Consider the following 17,224-nt stretch of genomic DNA (forward strand, 5'->3'; position numbering starts at 1 on the left):
AGAACTGTCCCCTAGGGTTTCCAAGCAGTAGCTGGTGGATTCAAACTGTCGACTTTTTGGTTAGCAGCTGAGGTCTTAACCACTGCGCCACCAGGGCTCCAGAGCCATCTATAGTCAGCTGCTAAATTCCAGTCACTCCACCTGGTAACTGATACTCTCCCTGATATTTTAGAAATGCTACATTATTATAATTCCCGGGTTGATAAATAAGGGAAACCTCTTTCCCTCAAGTACACAAAGATACGAAAACAAAAGTCATACCTTTACGAGAACTTTTTATTGAGAAGTCTAACAATTGGTAAAATTTAGATCATTTTAAAATGTACGACACTTGAGTATGGCCAATTCAAGGAATAATTTACATGTCTTACTGACACCACCGTATGTCACTGGGAGTAAGTTTTTGGTTTTCTTTTGGCTATGGAACTTGTCTAAAGACTGTCTAACTTTTCCTAATTGAGTTACATTTCTTAGTAGGCTTTTCACACCAATGATTACTCTGGTTTTGTACTTAAAAAAAAAAAACGCTTTTCTAGGTAAAATTCTATACAGAATTTTCTTTTGCCTTTGCTGATGCTTTCAGAAAAAGTTGCAAGTGATAAAACAGGGCTGCTAAAATGGGTGCGTTTTTCTAATTTCCCTCGCAAGGAACCGGATGCTCACCACTATCCAGAAGGGGCAAATGCAGAGGCGAAAGTTCACCAGTGGTCGCCAGGAGCTGGGGCAGGGCAAGAGCTGGGAGCTGCTGCTTGAGGGGCACTGTGTTCCTGCTTGGGGGGATGTAAAGCTCTTGGAAATGGGCAGTGGCGACAGTTTCACAACATGGTGAATGTAATTAACGTAACTGAACTGTATACTTAAAAATGGTCAAAAGGGCAAATTTTTGGTTTTATGTACTTTATCACATTAAAGAAATGCTTACAAAATATCCTATTACTAGCTTAACAGCTCCACCAGTTATTACTCAGTTTACGTTTTAAAATGAGTTTATTAAAGAATGTTTGTAGAAGGCAACAACTTCTGATTTGTCATTAAAAAAAAGTTAAGTTTCTTCATGCGGTATAATAAAGGTGATACACGAGGCTACTGGAATTCTGACACTACAGCAGAATGTAGTCATTTCTGCATCGCTAGAATAAATAAAAAGTCTCTTCTATGCTTCTCTTCAAAAAGCGGTGAATAATAAGAGAGATGGAATAAAAAAGCCATTTTTTTCTATTCATTCTGTAGTACTGGAGCCAGTATCTAGAAAACAGAAGAGAGAGAGTGAATTCAAGGAACTTAATTTTAAATTGAAATATTTAAAAAATATACTGAAACATATACACACAACAGGGACTAATGGTGGTAGTGGTGTGCTGTGGGGTAGGGAGAAAAGGAGACAAGGACGAAGGGGGAAGCTGATGACGGAAGTATCTGAGGACTTAAACAAGACACGCTTACCTCTCCACATCTATGCTAGAAAAAAACCTTGTTCACTACGTTTTGTTCATATAACTGTTACATAACCATGTTTTTTTCCTAGGTCCTCTACTGGTCCCCAATTTTTAAATCAAAAAAGAACCGTAACAAATTAATTAGAAGAGAGTTGTATTTAAAGACAGGTCTTGGTAAGAAACATGCAAATACTAGCTTCTTTACTGGGAACTCAACGTTGTTCCAGAAAGCTGACTTCTGGAACGAAATGTGCTTACTTTATGGCGGCACTTCATTTATCTGGCATCGCTGATGAACGGTATTTTCTTAACTATTCAAACTCACCTGTCTGTAAACACCAAACCATTTATATTTTAAATTTGGAGAAAAATTGCTAAGGTTTCACTCTTTTCTGCTGATGCAGAGCAGATGCAACACAACGTAAGCTTTCCTTGAGTACTCCAGGAGGTTTTCCTTTGACGATCCATCACTACATTGTGCTGTCAGAGGGAGAGGCCCCTCAGAAGCCACTGGGACAGGCATGGCAGATTTGCTACTTCTCCTCCACTGGGGTTTGGAAAAACGAATAACCTTTCACCTTTAAGCAAAGGTAATACACTCCAAGGACCCTGAGATGGGAGCTCCTGGGAGTAAAACAGACCTCACATGGACACTGATGTTGCTCAGGTTGCTCAGAGACCTTCTTTACTCACTTCTCACTTACACTGCTCCTTGTTGTAACGACAAAAACTACCTAAGTGTCTGATGACTACATTAAAAAGTCATCCATGTCTGAAGTTCTTAGAATGACTGCTCCTAATTAACCCTCTGAAAGGTACAAATCACTGTAACTTTCTGAGACTTTTGAGACTTTCTGACACCTAGAACAGGCTATTTCTTTAAAAAGGGCTAAAGGTATTAATTTTACACAGCCATTAAAAATGACATTTAAGACCAGTTAATGCCTTATGTATGAAAAATGATATATTTATAAATGTGTGTATAGACACACATACACACTACTGGAAAAAACATTTACATAAAAGACTAAAAGGTTATGCAATGTAATATTAAAAGTGGTAAGTTATCTATAGGTGATGTTACGTATTTTTTTCTTCTGTGTGCTTTTCTGTTATTCTCTACATTTCTTCAATGATTAGTTATTCCTTTTGAAATCCAACATATATAAAACAAAAAATTCAATCAATTATCTGAGAAATGGTAGGTATTACTCTCTACGTTTGTTTTTTCCTTTTCAAAACTCCCTTTCCTGGAGGATGGCAGTCTTCTCTATTTAATTTCAGGAATAGCTGCTTTAAACACAAAAGGTTCAGAAAATACAGTAAAGTAAGCATATGTTTAAAATATAATTAGCAAAAAGGAAAGCACTCACTACAGAGTAGAAAGCAGGACATGCAGCTTCCAAAGCACCTGAGGGTCTGAACAAGCTCTGGGTCTGCTGTGGCGACTACACCTGCTCAGGCGTGACAGACCGCCACTGGCCATCACGGCTGACAGGGTTTTATGGTTAACTAAATGATCACTTTTAAAAAATGTAAAATGTGTAAGTATCTAGTAACACAAAAATCACGGGATAAATTGTCAAAATTAATCAACATTTCTTTAAAGAAAAACGTGGTTGTGAAAAGGCTGATATACATTTAACATCTGTAAGGGAAACAAGGAAGAAAAGCTTATTAATGGGCTTATTTCCCCCTCACGCAAACTCAACTCTGGGAGCAGCCCACCTGTCATGTGCAATGTACATGCTAATGTCACAGAGGACTGTGTGAGACCTGGATTCAGACGCTAGCTGAGACAGGTGCCAGGTTTCTATAGGGAGGCTTTTCAGATAAAGGTTTTCTAAAGATTCATAAAAACAACATTTCAAGGAGTTTGGCTTTCACAGTAATGAGGCAAACACTTACTTTTACCATCACAGGCTACGATTTTCACTTTATCCACTTTAATAAGCTCTGTCACCTCTCTGAATTCAACATCATTCAAAACAAAAGTCCACACATTATCGCAGAATCTGTATGTATTTAGAGAGCCCTTTAAAACAAAACATTTAGACATACCATGAAGAGTGTTTTTTTTCTCACATTTTTCTCCAGTGTAACAGAACTCAGCTACCAAGTACACAATTCATAACAGTACAGGTATGCTTATTTAATACTTAGCTTAAGATTTTCCTTAATTTTAATAATATCACATTTTAATCAAAACACACACACACACAAATCTTAGATAAACTTACTAAGGAAAGAGTTCAACAATATTTTAGTTAGTGGACTATTTTCAGCCCTGTAGAATCTGCAAATTACTTACTTGAAATCTGAAGAAAAACCCAGTGGAAACTTGAATTTTTGTATTTCTACTGCCCTCATGTGGCTGCACTGCAAAAGCTCATCGAATCTTTTATAAAAAACACTTTAAAAGCTATGTACTCATTCAAAGGAGCCCTGGGGGCGCAAAAGGTTATACACTTGGCTGCTAACCAAAAAAGGTTGGCAGTTCGAACCCACTCAGTGGGCTCTGTGGGAAAAAGACCAGGCGATCTGCTTTCGTAAAGATTACAGCCTAGAAAACTCTAGGGGCATGGGGTCGAATCGATGGCACACAACTACTACTTATTTATATTTATGTGTATGTTAATTCTCCGAATTTTTCAGAAGCAGGGCTTTCTGAGAAACAATGAAATTAATTTTAACCTTGTGATTTGCTTAGATGCATTATTGTATCAGCCACTAAGACTAACGTTTATTGTCCCACGCAACTGACATTCTTATAATTAATAAAAAGTTCTTTTTTAGAAGCTGGAAAATTTTGGAGAGTGTGGTGGAAGTGCGAGAACAGACAACAGCATACAATCAATACCGTGCGACACAAACACACACACGCTCACCAGTGAACTTTAGTTATGTGGGGAGTCATTTACATGCCTAAAAAATAATCTGCAGTTCAGAAAAAAGCATCAAGCACAAAAATGTTCCCTGCAGGGTAATTTTAACAGCAAAAATTGGATTCAATCTAACTGTTGTACAGTGAGAATGACTGAGGACACGACAGTGTCACAGTGCTGTGGAGGTGACTCAGCGAGTACAATGGGGCACAGCCGGGCACTGAGGGTATGGAGGACACAGGGCAGAGACAGTCTCTCAGACAAGGTGAAGTGTAAGTTGAGTCCTGAAGAACGATTAAGAGTTAATCGGGCGAGAGGTGGGACAGCGGAGAGGAAGAGAAAGAGCTAGAACAGGGCAGGAGGCTCCCAGGACAGAAGGTGTGAGCCGGCTCTCAGGTGGAGGAGACCGTGCAGAGTCCCACCCTAGGAGCCCTGGGAGGTCCATGAAGGGTGTGAAGCAGGAGTCACAGGATCGGATTTGCCTTTTTGGTGACAGCTTAAAGAATGGATTAGAGGAGAAGATGACTGTGTAGGGAGATCCCTTGAGAGGCTGAGGCATCTTAGCTGGCTGAATCTGAATTGGAGAAGTAAAAGTGACTTTGCTACACCAGTAGCAAGGTCATCAAGAGAACTGGAGAGGCGTTAGGAGGTAGAATTGACAGGACTTGACAACTAGATATAGTTGGTTGCGGTGGGGAGAGATGGATCTAAAGTAACTCTCAAGGTTTTGGCACCACTAACAATGCATTCACAGACAAAGTCGCTTCAGGAGGAAAATTAAAATTTGGGACTTGAGTTTGAGATATATCCAAGTAATGATATCCAATAAGCAGTTGGAGTTTAGGAGAAAGCATGAGAGACAGAACATATTGAATTTAGCTAAAACCATGAGGTTGGATGAGAACAGTCAAGGAGAGGATGTAGAGGTGCCCTAGATAACTCTAAGGAATGCCAACAATTAAGTGATGGGCAGAGATGGAAAAGAACCACAAAGGAGATGAGAGGGAGACATCAGAGAATAGAAAAGTTAGGATAGGATCTGGTTCAAGGAAGAACGGGTTTCAAAAAAGAGAATAATCAACAGTATTACAAATTGTGTGTTAGATAAAGCAGTAAGGGTGGTTCCGGTGGAGTGGTGAGAAATTAATGTTCGACAAACCACCTATGACATGTTAAATGGAAAAAGACACAAAATTGTAAATTTAAAAAAATACACTAAATTAGATTTGCTCATTGGCTGTAATTTGAGCCTTGGAAGGCAAAAAACAGCCAAATGCCAACCTCAATGTTCATCTCTGGCATCCCTCAACATGTGTGACCAACGATCCCGTAGTGTCAGCTGCGTCAGTGATGTGAACAAGGCACGTCACTGGGATTCATGGCTAGTGTATGACTATTTGCCTTCAGATACAGGCATTTTAGACGTGGCTTCAAGTGAAAAATCTACTTATACCTTACATGTTGGAATTCTATTTAACCGGAGTATAAATACATATATTCCATTAATTTTACTGCGCACCTAAAATGTTACACAACAAAGCTGTTAATCTTATTTACACAACTATTAAAAACTTTCCAATATTTAAAGAAATACATTGATAATTAAGAGAGTGCACCAACTAGATAACTTTTGAGCTAACAAATGTTAAAAAGTAAAATTTTAGATTTTTTATATTCAAGAAGTTCCTTTTATATGAAAATATTTGGTTTTGGCCAAATACTGATTTTAACAGTCAATCATTTGGCCAAATTGTATATTCAAGGCATCTCTAATAAATACATATTTTTTTTACATCTATCCACAACTAGGCAACACTCTTTAAAAAAATTAAAATTAATATCTTAAAAAGTTAAATAATACATGTTCATTGTAGAAACATCAAAACAGAGATAGGAAAAAGGAAAACTGTCAGTACAGGGCTATTTTTCTTGATCTTTAAATGTTTTAATGTTTGATTAATTAGTTTGAAGCTCAGTACTAGTAACATTTAATCATTACTCTTATTTTACCTGGGGGCATATATTCTCTCAAAAGCATACCATGGTTCTTTAAAAGTCTAGTTATACATCTTAGTTCCACCTGAATTTTCTCCCTAAAATTTAATTCGGCTGAAGGCCCTTGATAAATAGATTTTAACTTTATTACAAATAAATTTCAACACACAAATTATTAAAGTCTTACCTCTTATAATCTAGATTTTATCTTTTAACATTTTTCTAAATAATCTCCCTTATTCATATAAATTATGTTAGATTACTCATATCACTTATTCAAATAAGCTAAGGATTAAAATAATTAACATGCTATATAAGATTATTCTATTCTTTCAATGGGCTTTTCATCTTATTGGTAGGCCAGTAAAAATTATTATAAAGCAAAATACATATTTAAATGTCATTCAGCAGTACAGCTTTGAAGATTAGGTATTACCAAAGTATTATCTCTTTTGTCTCTGCCATATACACCAAGCTAAAATGAAGGCTATTTGCAAATATTCTTGACTTAAAATCGACCAAGTTCGCCGTAACCCAGAAGCGCAGGGTGATGAAGGCCTGCACTGAAGTATCAGAGATGGGAAAAGAAAAAGCAAGGATGGAAAAGTAAGTCCTGGTCAAGACTGAGGAATTAATTTCAGCTTCTGAAAACAGACAAAACACTGTTCAAGAGAAATGCAAATGTCAAATTACCTTTAATTCTAACAAAATAGATCCAAACCAGAAACCTACAATATAGCAACTAGAAGGCTATTCAGGTTTTGTAAGTCTTACTGACTCCAATAAGGAGTTGAACAAATTTTCTACATGGGCATGGGCTTATTTATTAACATGAATCAATTTAAAGATGTTTTAAAATGACAAACTGAACAGATTTCTACATGATTATACCAACAAAACCAAATGAATTTTACCAGAATCGTCATTGTAAAAACTTCCAACAATTCACTGGTCAAATGTTAAAGTCTTAGACTCCATTTACTTCAGATCAGTTTTTAGGCATGTGAAGCTGATAAATGAGAGAGACTTATTCACGTGAACACAAAAGACATGCAGATATTATCCCTTCACTACTGTCACACGGGGCCTTGTCTGCTTTGTTCACCTCGGTGTTCCTAATATGTAGAACAATGATTGGCATGTAATAGGTCCTCAAATGTCTGTTGAGTAAAAATTAAATTTTTCTTTTGCATTTTTCATCAACATAACTTTTGAGCTAACAAATGTCAAAAGAGCATGACACAAAAACACCAAACAAATAAAACACATGAAGGTTCCTGGAAGTATAAGGTAACATTTAAGTTCTTTTCATAGGTTGATTACACCTTTAATCTTTTAATACGTTTTTTATCCCAGTCATCATTATATATTTTAATGTTTTATGACCCTGCCAATATCATAATATGGCATTCCACCACGGTTCTTGCAGTGGGCATTTATTTTTTAACCATCAAATAGAAGGAGAATTTTGTTCAGTTCTGGATGGTTGTTCAAGGTATCAACGAGACCACGTCTCACCAGCTACCAGAATAGACCATTACCTACTGCGAGCTCATATATTTGTACGTCAGGTGACCTAAGAGAAGGAGGGAGGCAACATGAAGTTTCTAGAAATGACTCTGTACTTCCTTGGATTGGGTGAAGGTCAGTGTCTGAAAAACATAACGAAGCCTTAGCGATCACTCTACCACTTACCTTCAGTCCTGCAGATAATGTTTCAGGTGTTTGAAATCTCAGTAACTCTTCAGGGAAGGCAGTCAAACATACACAGACTGATTTGTCAAACGATGAAATAAAAATCTAAACACAACTCGGTATCTCACATTCAATGGATGAGCGTAGCATACGGGTCATTAGAAAGTAAGTGTGATTTATTTACTATAAAACCAGTTCCAAATTTTGACAGAGATAAGACATCTTTTCCTCCTGTGACTGATACACACACATAGGGGCCCTAAAAAGCACTGTTTGTAAAAACCACTGGTGTAGGCTTCTAGATTTAGGAAAATATCCTTACCCTGAAATTGACTCTGTTCCTGACCCTCTGAGCCAGTGCTGAATTTATGGCCTTATCAAACTGAAGGAGAACTTGAAGGGCAAGCTGTGGGGTGATCTGTTGAGACTGAGAAAAAGTAAAGGTAGTAAGTCTTCTTAGGGAAGAACATTAAAGACTTAAAAAAATAAAGAAGTATGAATTATCATTGAAAATTTAACTCTGCTTAACCAGGACCTCTAAACTAGAATTCCTTATTCTCCTTTGCCATAAATGTCAGGAAGCAAAGCCTGAAAATATTTTTTGCAGTATCTTGACACAAGAATAATTTTGAAAAGGAAACATGCAGTGATGTCACAAAGCCAGAATAAAATTTTGTCTGTCTTTCCTTCAGTGTCTAGAAAGAGGCATTCAACAAATTGAAGGAACCAAGTTTCTTCTAAGTGAAAAACACAGAACCTATACTAAACAAACAACTGAAAACCTAATAAATCTTATCGAAGCCCATAAAACATATCTAAACGGAAATACTATGTTCTCAGATAGGAGGTCTATGTAAAAAGGTTAATTCTCCAAATACTGAAATAAATATTAAAAATTCTGATTTAAATCTTAGAAGACTTTACTTATTTATTAAACTGGACAGTTATCTCATGGCCTGTGGTTAGGGCAGCGTCATGAGCGTCTTGTAGTCAGGACAGGACTCTGAGGCTGTATGTTTAGTCAGTGAGACTGACTTGCTGGGTCAAACAGTCCAAGTTATTTTACCTAATGTCTCTTGGGGGTATGGCCAGAATAATTAGAGATCCATCTAAGTAAAAACATATGATGTTAGTCTCCCACCTGTATGAGCTCATCTAGGCTCTCTTGAAGACTGTTTCCCAAAGTGGTATTTCTGTATAACTGATATGCCATGGCTTAGGTGGAAGAAGCTGTTTTTCTTATTCAGGCTTGCATTGATGTCCTAAAAATTGAATATAAAAGTGTTTAAAAGATTATAACATTATAAATTACGTATATAATAAGGCTACTTCATATATTCTGATACATACTGTTGTAATTCTTAGTAATTGCAAATTACCATAAAATAATTTTAGAATTACAAGGAATATTTAAAAATGATTTTTCTAGTTACTTATTTCTCTAATTTTGACCCAGGTGTTGATACTCCTTTACACAGTAAGTAGTTGCAGTTATGCACCATCAGCTTGGCTCGGAGTCACAGTGAACTTCTGTGTAACTCAATGATATGCTGCCTGGTCATTCTAGGCTTAAAGAATAGGCTGAGTACAGTCACAGAGCATAGGTGTGTGTCATGGTTGTATCATTTCGCCATACCTATTCAATCTGTATGCTGAGCAAATAATCCGAGAACCCGGATTACGTGAAGAAGGATGCAACATCAGGACAGGAGGAAGACCCATTAACAACTTGTGATGTACAGATGACACAACCTTGCTTACTGAAAGCGAAGAGGACTTGAAACACTGATGAAGATCAAAGACAGCAGCCTTCAGTATGGACTATGTCTCAACATAAAGAAAACAAAAATCCTCACAACTGGACCAATAAGCAACATCATGATAAATGGAGAAAATACTGAAGCTGTCAAGGATGTCATTTTACTTAACCCACCATCAATGCCCATGGAAGAAGCAGTCAAGAAATCAAACAACGTATTCCAACGGGCAAAACTGCTACAAAAGAACTCTTTAAAGTGTTAAAAAAACAAAGACGTCACTTTGAGGACTAAGGTGCACCTGACCCTAGCCATGGTATTTTGAGCTGCTGCATATGCATGAGAAAGATGGACAATGAATAAGGAATACCAAACAAGAACTGATGCCTCTGAATTATGGTGTTGGCGAAGAATATTCGATATACCACAACTGCCAGAAGAATGAACAAATCTGTCTTGGAAGAAGTACAGCCAGAATGCTCCTTAAAAGCAAGGACAGTGAGACTTAGTCTCATGTACTCTGGGCATGTTATCAGGAGGGACCAGTCCCTGGAGATGAACATGCTTGGTAAAGTAGACAGACGGTCAGCGGAAGACCCTCAACAAGATGGATGGACACAGTGGCTGCAAAAATGGGCTCAAGCATAACAATGATTGTGAGGATGGCACAAGACTGGGTAGAGTTTCGTTCTGTTATATACAGGGTCGCTATGAGTCTGAACCGACTGGACAGCACCTAACAAAAACAAGGTAATAGAAGGATGAAATAATAAGGTTTGTGGAGAGAACTATAAACTGTTCTGTGCATTAGGGCATAACAATGAACAGGGAGTGGCAGGAGATGAGGCTGAAAAAACAGTATGGATGGACTTGTGCCAGGATTTTACATCGCAGGTAATGGGGAGCCACTGAAGCATTTTAGGCAGGAATGGTCAGCCAAATGGGCAGCAATGTGACGAATGTATTTGAACGCAAGATTAGAAACAGACGAGAGGGCCAAGGGCTGGACGAGCGTGGCAGTAGTACAGATTTAAGAAATATTTACTGAACTTCTACTACATGTCAGAAAATCACTGACCTCATAGCACATTTAGTCTAGAAATGTAGAGGAGGAGAAATGTTTGAGGAATAATCACCAGGTAAAAATCAGCAAAGTAACAGTCAGTTTTCAAATTACATACCTTATCTGTAACACGTGACACTGTAAGTCATGTCTGCCTTCTTAAAACATTTGTCTGGCTTGTGGGACATCACCCTCAGTTCTCTCCTCCCACCTCAGGTACTCCTACACTTCTTGTTTTCTTCTGCTGCTTCCTCCTCAGCTTCCTGACTTCTAACTATGGAAGTGGCTGAAGGCTTCTGATGTCTTCTGTAAGCATTTTACTCCTGGGTTATCACATCCAGGCTTAAAAAAAAAAAAAAACCCAGTGCTGTCGAGTCAATTCCGACTCATAGCGACCTTATAGGACAGAGTTTATGAGTTTAAATTTATCTGCTGATGAGGAGCCCTGGTGGTGCAATGTTTAAGTGCTTGGCTGCTAGCTGAAAGGTTGGCAGTTCGAACCCACCAGCTGCTCTGCAGAAGAAAAGACCTGGCAATCCACTCCTGTAAAGATTTAAAAAAACACAATCCTACAGCGCAGTTCTACTCTGTCACACAGGGTCACTGTGAGTCAGAACAGGTTCAATGGCACACAACATCTGCTGATGACTCCCACATTTATATATCCAGCTCTTACTTCTTCCATTGGACCCACATATAAAACTGCCTACTTGACAACAGATGAAAATATCAAGTGTTGTTGTTGTTAGGGGCTGTTGAGTCGGCTCCAACTTATAGCGACACTATGTGCCACAGAATGAAACACTGCCTGGTCCTGTGTCATGCTCAGAATCATTGTTATGCTTTAGCCCATTGTTGCAGCCACTATGTTGATCCATCTCATTGAGGGTCTTTCTCTTTTTCACTGACCCTGTACTTTACCAAGCATGATGTCCTTCTCCAGGGACTGATCCCTACTTACATACATGTCCTAAGTATGTAAAACACAGTCTCACCGTCCTCGCTTCTAAGGAGCATTCTGGTTGTACTTCTTCCAATACACATTTGTTCATTCTTTTGGCAGTCCATGGTATATTCAATATTCTTCACCAATACCATAATTCAAAGGCATCAGTTCTTCAGTCTTCCTTATTCATTGTCCAGCTTTCACATACATATGATACAAGCGAAAATACCATGGCTCGGATCAGGCGCACCTTAGTATTTAAGGTGACATCTTTGCTTTTCAACACTTTAAAGAAGTCCTTTGCAGCAGATTTGCCCACTGCAATGAGTCTTTTGATTTCCTGGCTACTGCTTCCATGGGTACTGACTGTGGATCCAAGAAAAACGAAATCCTTGACAACTTCAATCTTTTCTCTGTGGCAATGAGGTTGGGTTTTTTTTTTTTTTTTGGTTATCAGGAATTTGGTTTTTTGAAAAATTAAATTTGAGGCTCCTAAATCAGAAATATCAAGTAGGAACTTTACATTTAATTTTTCAAAAAAACCCAAATTCCTGACAACCAAAAAAAATTCCAAACTCATTGCCGTTGAGTCGATTCCAACTCACAGAGTAAAGTTGCCCCACAGGGTTTCCAAGCAGTGCCTGGTGAATTCGAACTGTCAACCTTTTGGTTAGCTGTAAGCTCTTAACCATTGCACCACCAGAGTTTCCCAAATTCCTGATACTACCCCTCAAAACCTGCTCTGCCCTCGGTCTTGCCCACCTCGGTAAACAGTAACTCTAATCTTCCAGTAACACTGCCCAAAAACCTTAAGTCATCATTAACTTCTTTCTCTCTCAACACACATCTACTCTACCAGGCAATACTTTCAGCTCTTCCTTCTAAATATAGTCAGAATCTGACAACTTCTACCATCTCCATTGCTGCCACTCTGCCCAAGTTACCGTCATGTCACTAAGATGACCATTAAGTGATCTCCTCTCCGTTTCTACCCTTGCCTACCCACCACCGCCCCTCACAACAATCACTGAGCCTTTTAAAATATTTAAAGAACTAGATGGTGCCCGGCCACAACCGATGACTGCCCTGACAGGGAGCACAACAGAGAACTCCTGAGGGAGCAGGAGAATAGTGGGATGCAGACCCCAAATTCTCATAAAAAGACCAGACTTAATGGTCTCACTGAGACTAGAAGAATCCCAGAGGTCATGGTCCCCAAACCTTCTGTTGGCCCAGGACAGGAACCATTCCCGAAGACTAGTCATCAGACATGGAAGGAACTGGACAACGGGTTGGAGAGAGATGCTGATGAAGAGTGAGCTACTTGTATCAGGTGGACACTTGAGCCTATATTGGCATCTCCTGTCTGGAGGGGAGATGGGAGGGTAGAAAGGGTTAGAAACTGGCAAAACGGTCACAAAAGGAGAGACTGGAAGAAGGGAGTGGGCTGACTCATTAGGGGGAGAGTAAATGGGAGTATGTAGTAAGGTGTATATAAGCTTAAATGTGACAGACTGACTTGATTTGTAAACCTTCACTTAAAGCACAATAAAAATTATTAAAAAAAAAAAAAGTTTAAGTCAAACCACACCACTCATCTACCCAAAGTCCTCCAATGGCTGCATCTCATCTCACTCAGAAAAAGGTCCTCCAAATGGTTTGCAGGACCTTCGTGACCTGGGCCCCCACTACCTCTGACCTTAGCTGCTTCTGCTCAGCCTCTCACTCTGCTCCAGTCAGACTGGCTCCTTGCTGTTCTTCAATACGACGAGCGTGTTCTTGCTTCAAGGACCTTGCGCTGACTGTCCTTCTTGCTGTGAACATTCTTCCAAGATATCTGCCCTCATCTCATTCCTCTCTGCTCAAACGTCACCTTATCAGAAAGGTCTTCTATGACCAATGCATAAAAACGAATTACTCCCGCTCCTCCTCACACTGCTTTATTTTCACGCGTACCAATCATCAAAGCTGACGTATATGTGCTTATTTCTAAGTATCTACTAAAATATATGCTTCATGGAGGCAGAGACTTTTGTTCACAATTATATATTTACCGCCCAGGACAGCTGCCTAGTATGTAATATATATTCAGTAAATATCTGTTGTGTGAGTAAACAACTTGGTGGTTACCAAATATTACAAATATCCAAGTGTGACAGTTTTCTACTTTATAGAAGAAACTGAAGCAACGAAAACTTCCAGACTCTCAACCACATCTAACCACCTTCTAACACCTACACCCACATACTTCACCTTCCTACCTGTTACTGTAGTTGAACTATCTAAGCTCTTCTCTAAATCAATCCTTCTACTTGTGCAGTGTGTCCTACCCCTCTAGTACACTCAAGAATATTGTTCCAACAATTCAATTGTTTCTTCTCTCCCTCACCATCAAATTTCTTCTCTCTCCAGATCATCTTCACTAGCAAACAGGTGGATACTACTCCCATCTTAAAAAAGATGAAAGAATCTCTATTTCCCCTGCCAACTACTGTCCTCATTCTCTGTTCCCTTTAGCAAAACTCCTAACAGTGTCCCATTCCTTTTCTTCTATTTTTTTGTAAACTCACTCCTTTTTCTTTTCTTTTTTTTGGCCTCCAGAACTCAAAAGAAAACAGAAGATCAAGATCAACAATGACATTGCCAAAACCAATCCTCAATTCTCAATCCTCTCCAGACTTGATTATCTGGCACAGCTGATCACCCCCCCCCCCCCCCGTCCCCCTTTGAGAAACGATCTTCACTTGGCTTCTGGGACACTATGCTTTTTGGGCTGTCCTCTTATCTCATGGGATCACTCAATATCATTTGTTGGTTGAGTCTCTTCTCTCTGAACTCTTATTGTCCCAGGATAAGGCCCCCGGTCTACTGCTGCTTTTTGTCTACACTCACTTCTTAGTGATAACAGTTGGTCTCATGGGTCTGAATACTATTGTTGCTGATTCCCAGTCACACTAGTGCAGACCTCTTCCCTGAACTCACCCCTGGATCCAACTGTGTACCCACCAACTCCACTTGTAATCCTTCCCATCTCAGCTGATGTAATTCCATACTTCCATGGTCTCAGGCAAAACCTTGGAAATCATACTCCACTCCCCATACCCCCAATCTCACCCTCCAGCCATTTCTCAGCATCCTGGCTTGAACCACTATCATCTGTCATTTGGACGGATTACTGCCTCCTAGCTGGTTTTCCTGTTTCCATGCTTGCCGCCGCCCCCCTCCCCCCACTCTAATCTCAACTCAGCAGCCTGTTTTCTGCTCAGAACTGCCATGGCTCCCATTTCACTGAGTTCTTAACAACAACCTGGCTATCCATTACCTCTGACCTTATCCACTATTCATGTTCCCAATGCTTACCCCCTTTCTCCAGATATGCTAATTTCCTTGTTATTCCTTGAGCATAACAGGTATGCTCCTGGCCCAGAGCCTTCATTCTTTCTGCCTGGAATGCTCTTTTCCCCCACTTTGGGACATCCCCATCCTCCTTATCCTGTTCTAACGTTTTGATGGCACCATCACCTTCTAACACATTATACAGTTTACTTATTTTATGCATCCTCCAATAGAGTACAAGCTATGTAAGGGCAGAGATTTTTGTCTGTTTGGTTCCCTAAGGAAAAACCAGGCACTTAGAACCCTACTGGATACATAAAACCAAAACCAAAACCGACTCATAGTGACTCTATGGGACAGAGTGGAACTGCCCCACAGAGTTTCCAAGGAGTGCGTGGTGGATTCGAACTGGCAACCTTTTGGTTAGCAGCCGTAGCACTTAACCACTATGCCACCAGGGTTTCCACTGGATACACAGTAGGTGCCAAATAAGCAATTGTTCAATAAACCAGTGAAGGCCAGAGATATCTGAAAGGAAGTACGGGGTGTGTCGGGGGGGGGGGGGGGGCGGTTGGGAGGTTAAAAAAAAAAAAAAAGGAAGGTCAAAAGGCCAAGAAAACAGAGGTCCCAACCCGCAGAGAAAAAATTCACCAAGTAGGAGTACAAAATCTTGTGTTATCTTTCATTTGACATAAGCCATCTAAACATTTGTTGAATTAATGATTCCATGATCTTACATTCTTAAAAATTCCTTGCGAAGTGTTCAAATATTTTAGATGGTAATAGCCACCGAAACTTAGTACTACCTCATTTTGCAGTTCAGAAATTTAACTTAAAAGGTTACCAATTCGGAGGTGATTAAACAGCCATAGTCCTTCCTGATCAAACAGCCCAGTTTAAATCCCTTCCTTTGTCGGAGTTCTCCTGAAGAAGTTGGAAGGCAAACTTCAAACACGCGGGAAGCACAGGAAGGAGACATTTCTGGAATGACTCCCTGCAAATTCCGCAACAAGCAAGCACACACGCCCGAGTCGCCGACCTGGGTGCCTGAAGACAGTCACCTGGCTAGAGACCGTGCGGCGCCGACGCCCTCCCAGGTGCGCTCAGCTGCGGGGGGTACGCTTGGGCGCCCCGCTGACAAACCTTCCGCCGCCCGGCTCCCTTACCGGTACTGACCCGGGCCATCCCCGCTGCGACGTCGGTACCAGGCCGACTCTGCGAACCCGAACCAAGGGCCTCCAAGCCCCCTCGTAGAGCCCAGCTGCTGGCCCAGTTCGGGGGTCGGCAGGGAGCGCGGGCCCGGCTCTCTCTCCCCGCCCCGGTCCAGCTCACCCGGTACCTGTGGAGAAGGCGCTTCCCGCCGCCGGCCGACAGAAACCCAACTGGAGGTGAGCTTCCTCCCAGACCCCCTCTTCAGCGGCCTCAGAAACCTCAAAGCTGGGCGACGACCCGGAAGTGCTCGTGGATCCCGGAAGTGACGCCACGGCGGAGGCCCGCCCTCTTCTCGCTCGCGCCCGCCACTCACGTCGAGCGCGGGAAGGGCAGGTGTGGAGAGCGGGGCGTGAGGTGGGTTGGAACAGTCAAGCAAGTAAATAAAACCCAAACCCCTTGCGGTCAACTCCGACTCAGTGCGACCGCTAGGACAGAGGTGAACTTAGTTTCTAAGGAGCGTGGATTCGAACTGCCGCCGTTGTGGTTAACAGCCGGGCTCTTAACCACTGCGCCACTAGGGCTCATTAGAACAGCCCACAAGCTTTCTTTTCCAATAGCCAGGGTGAAGAGGCTGGCTTAAACAAACCAAGAAAACAACGAAACCTGTTGCCGTAGAGTCGATTCCGACTCGTAGCGACCCTATAGGACAGTAGAACTCCGCCATAGTTTCCAAGGAGCGCCTGGTGGATTCGAACCGCCGGGCTTTTTGGTTAGCAGCCCTAGCTCTTAACCAGTACGCCACCAGGGTTGGGTCGTTTATAAGGAAATTACAATGTTTAGGGACTAATCTCCACTGTTAGATGCCCAATTTAAGAAATATAGGGCCGGCAATACTCAAATTGAAGACAAATGGCAGGGTATTCCTTTTACCATTCAAACACAGAGCTGCAATTCATTTA

General features: G+C 40.6%; 1 protein-coding gene across 5 annotated transcripts; it reads right to left on the reverse strand.

Moving 5' to 3' along the window:
- Positions 1–294: 294 nt before the first annotated feature.
- GTF2A2 (general transcription factor IIA subunit 2) lies at positions 295–16,599 on the reverse strand. Of its 5 annotated transcripts, XM_049905733.1 has the most exons (6): positions 16,453–16,599; positions 10,950–11,173; positions 9,153–9,273; positions 8,334–8,438; positions 3,345–3,471; positions 295–1,245 (listed from the first exon to the last, which is right to left on the reverse strand). In XM_049905733.1, exons 3-6 carry the CDS (start codon positions 9,222–9,224, stop codon positions 1,220–1,222), a joined length of 330 nt encoding a protein of 109 aa, XP_049761690.1. In that variant the 5' UTR covers positions 9,225–9,273; positions 10,950–11,173; positions 16,453–16,599; the 3' UTR covers positions 295–1,219. The 5 variants fall into 5 exon arrangements, with proteins under 5 accessions (XP_049761690.1, XP_049761689.1, XP_049761693.1 ...); XM_049905732.1 differs by lacking the exon at positions 10,950–11,173 and having other exon boundaries at positions 16,446–16,598; XM_049905736.1 differs by lacking the exons at positions 10,950–11,173; positions 16,453–16,599 and adding an exon at positions 16,290–16,439.
- Between the last annotated feature and the right edge of the window lie 625 nt (positions 16,600–17,224).

Source organism: Elephas maximus, chromosome 13 (assembly GCF_024166365.1).
Source record: "Elephas maximus indicus isolate mEleMax1 chromosome 13, mEleMax1 primary haplotype, whole genome shotgun sequence".
In the NCBI taxonomy this organism is placed as follows: domain Eukaryota; kingdom Metazoa; phylum Chordata; class Mammalia; order Proboscidea; family Elephantidae; genus Elephas; species Elephas maximus.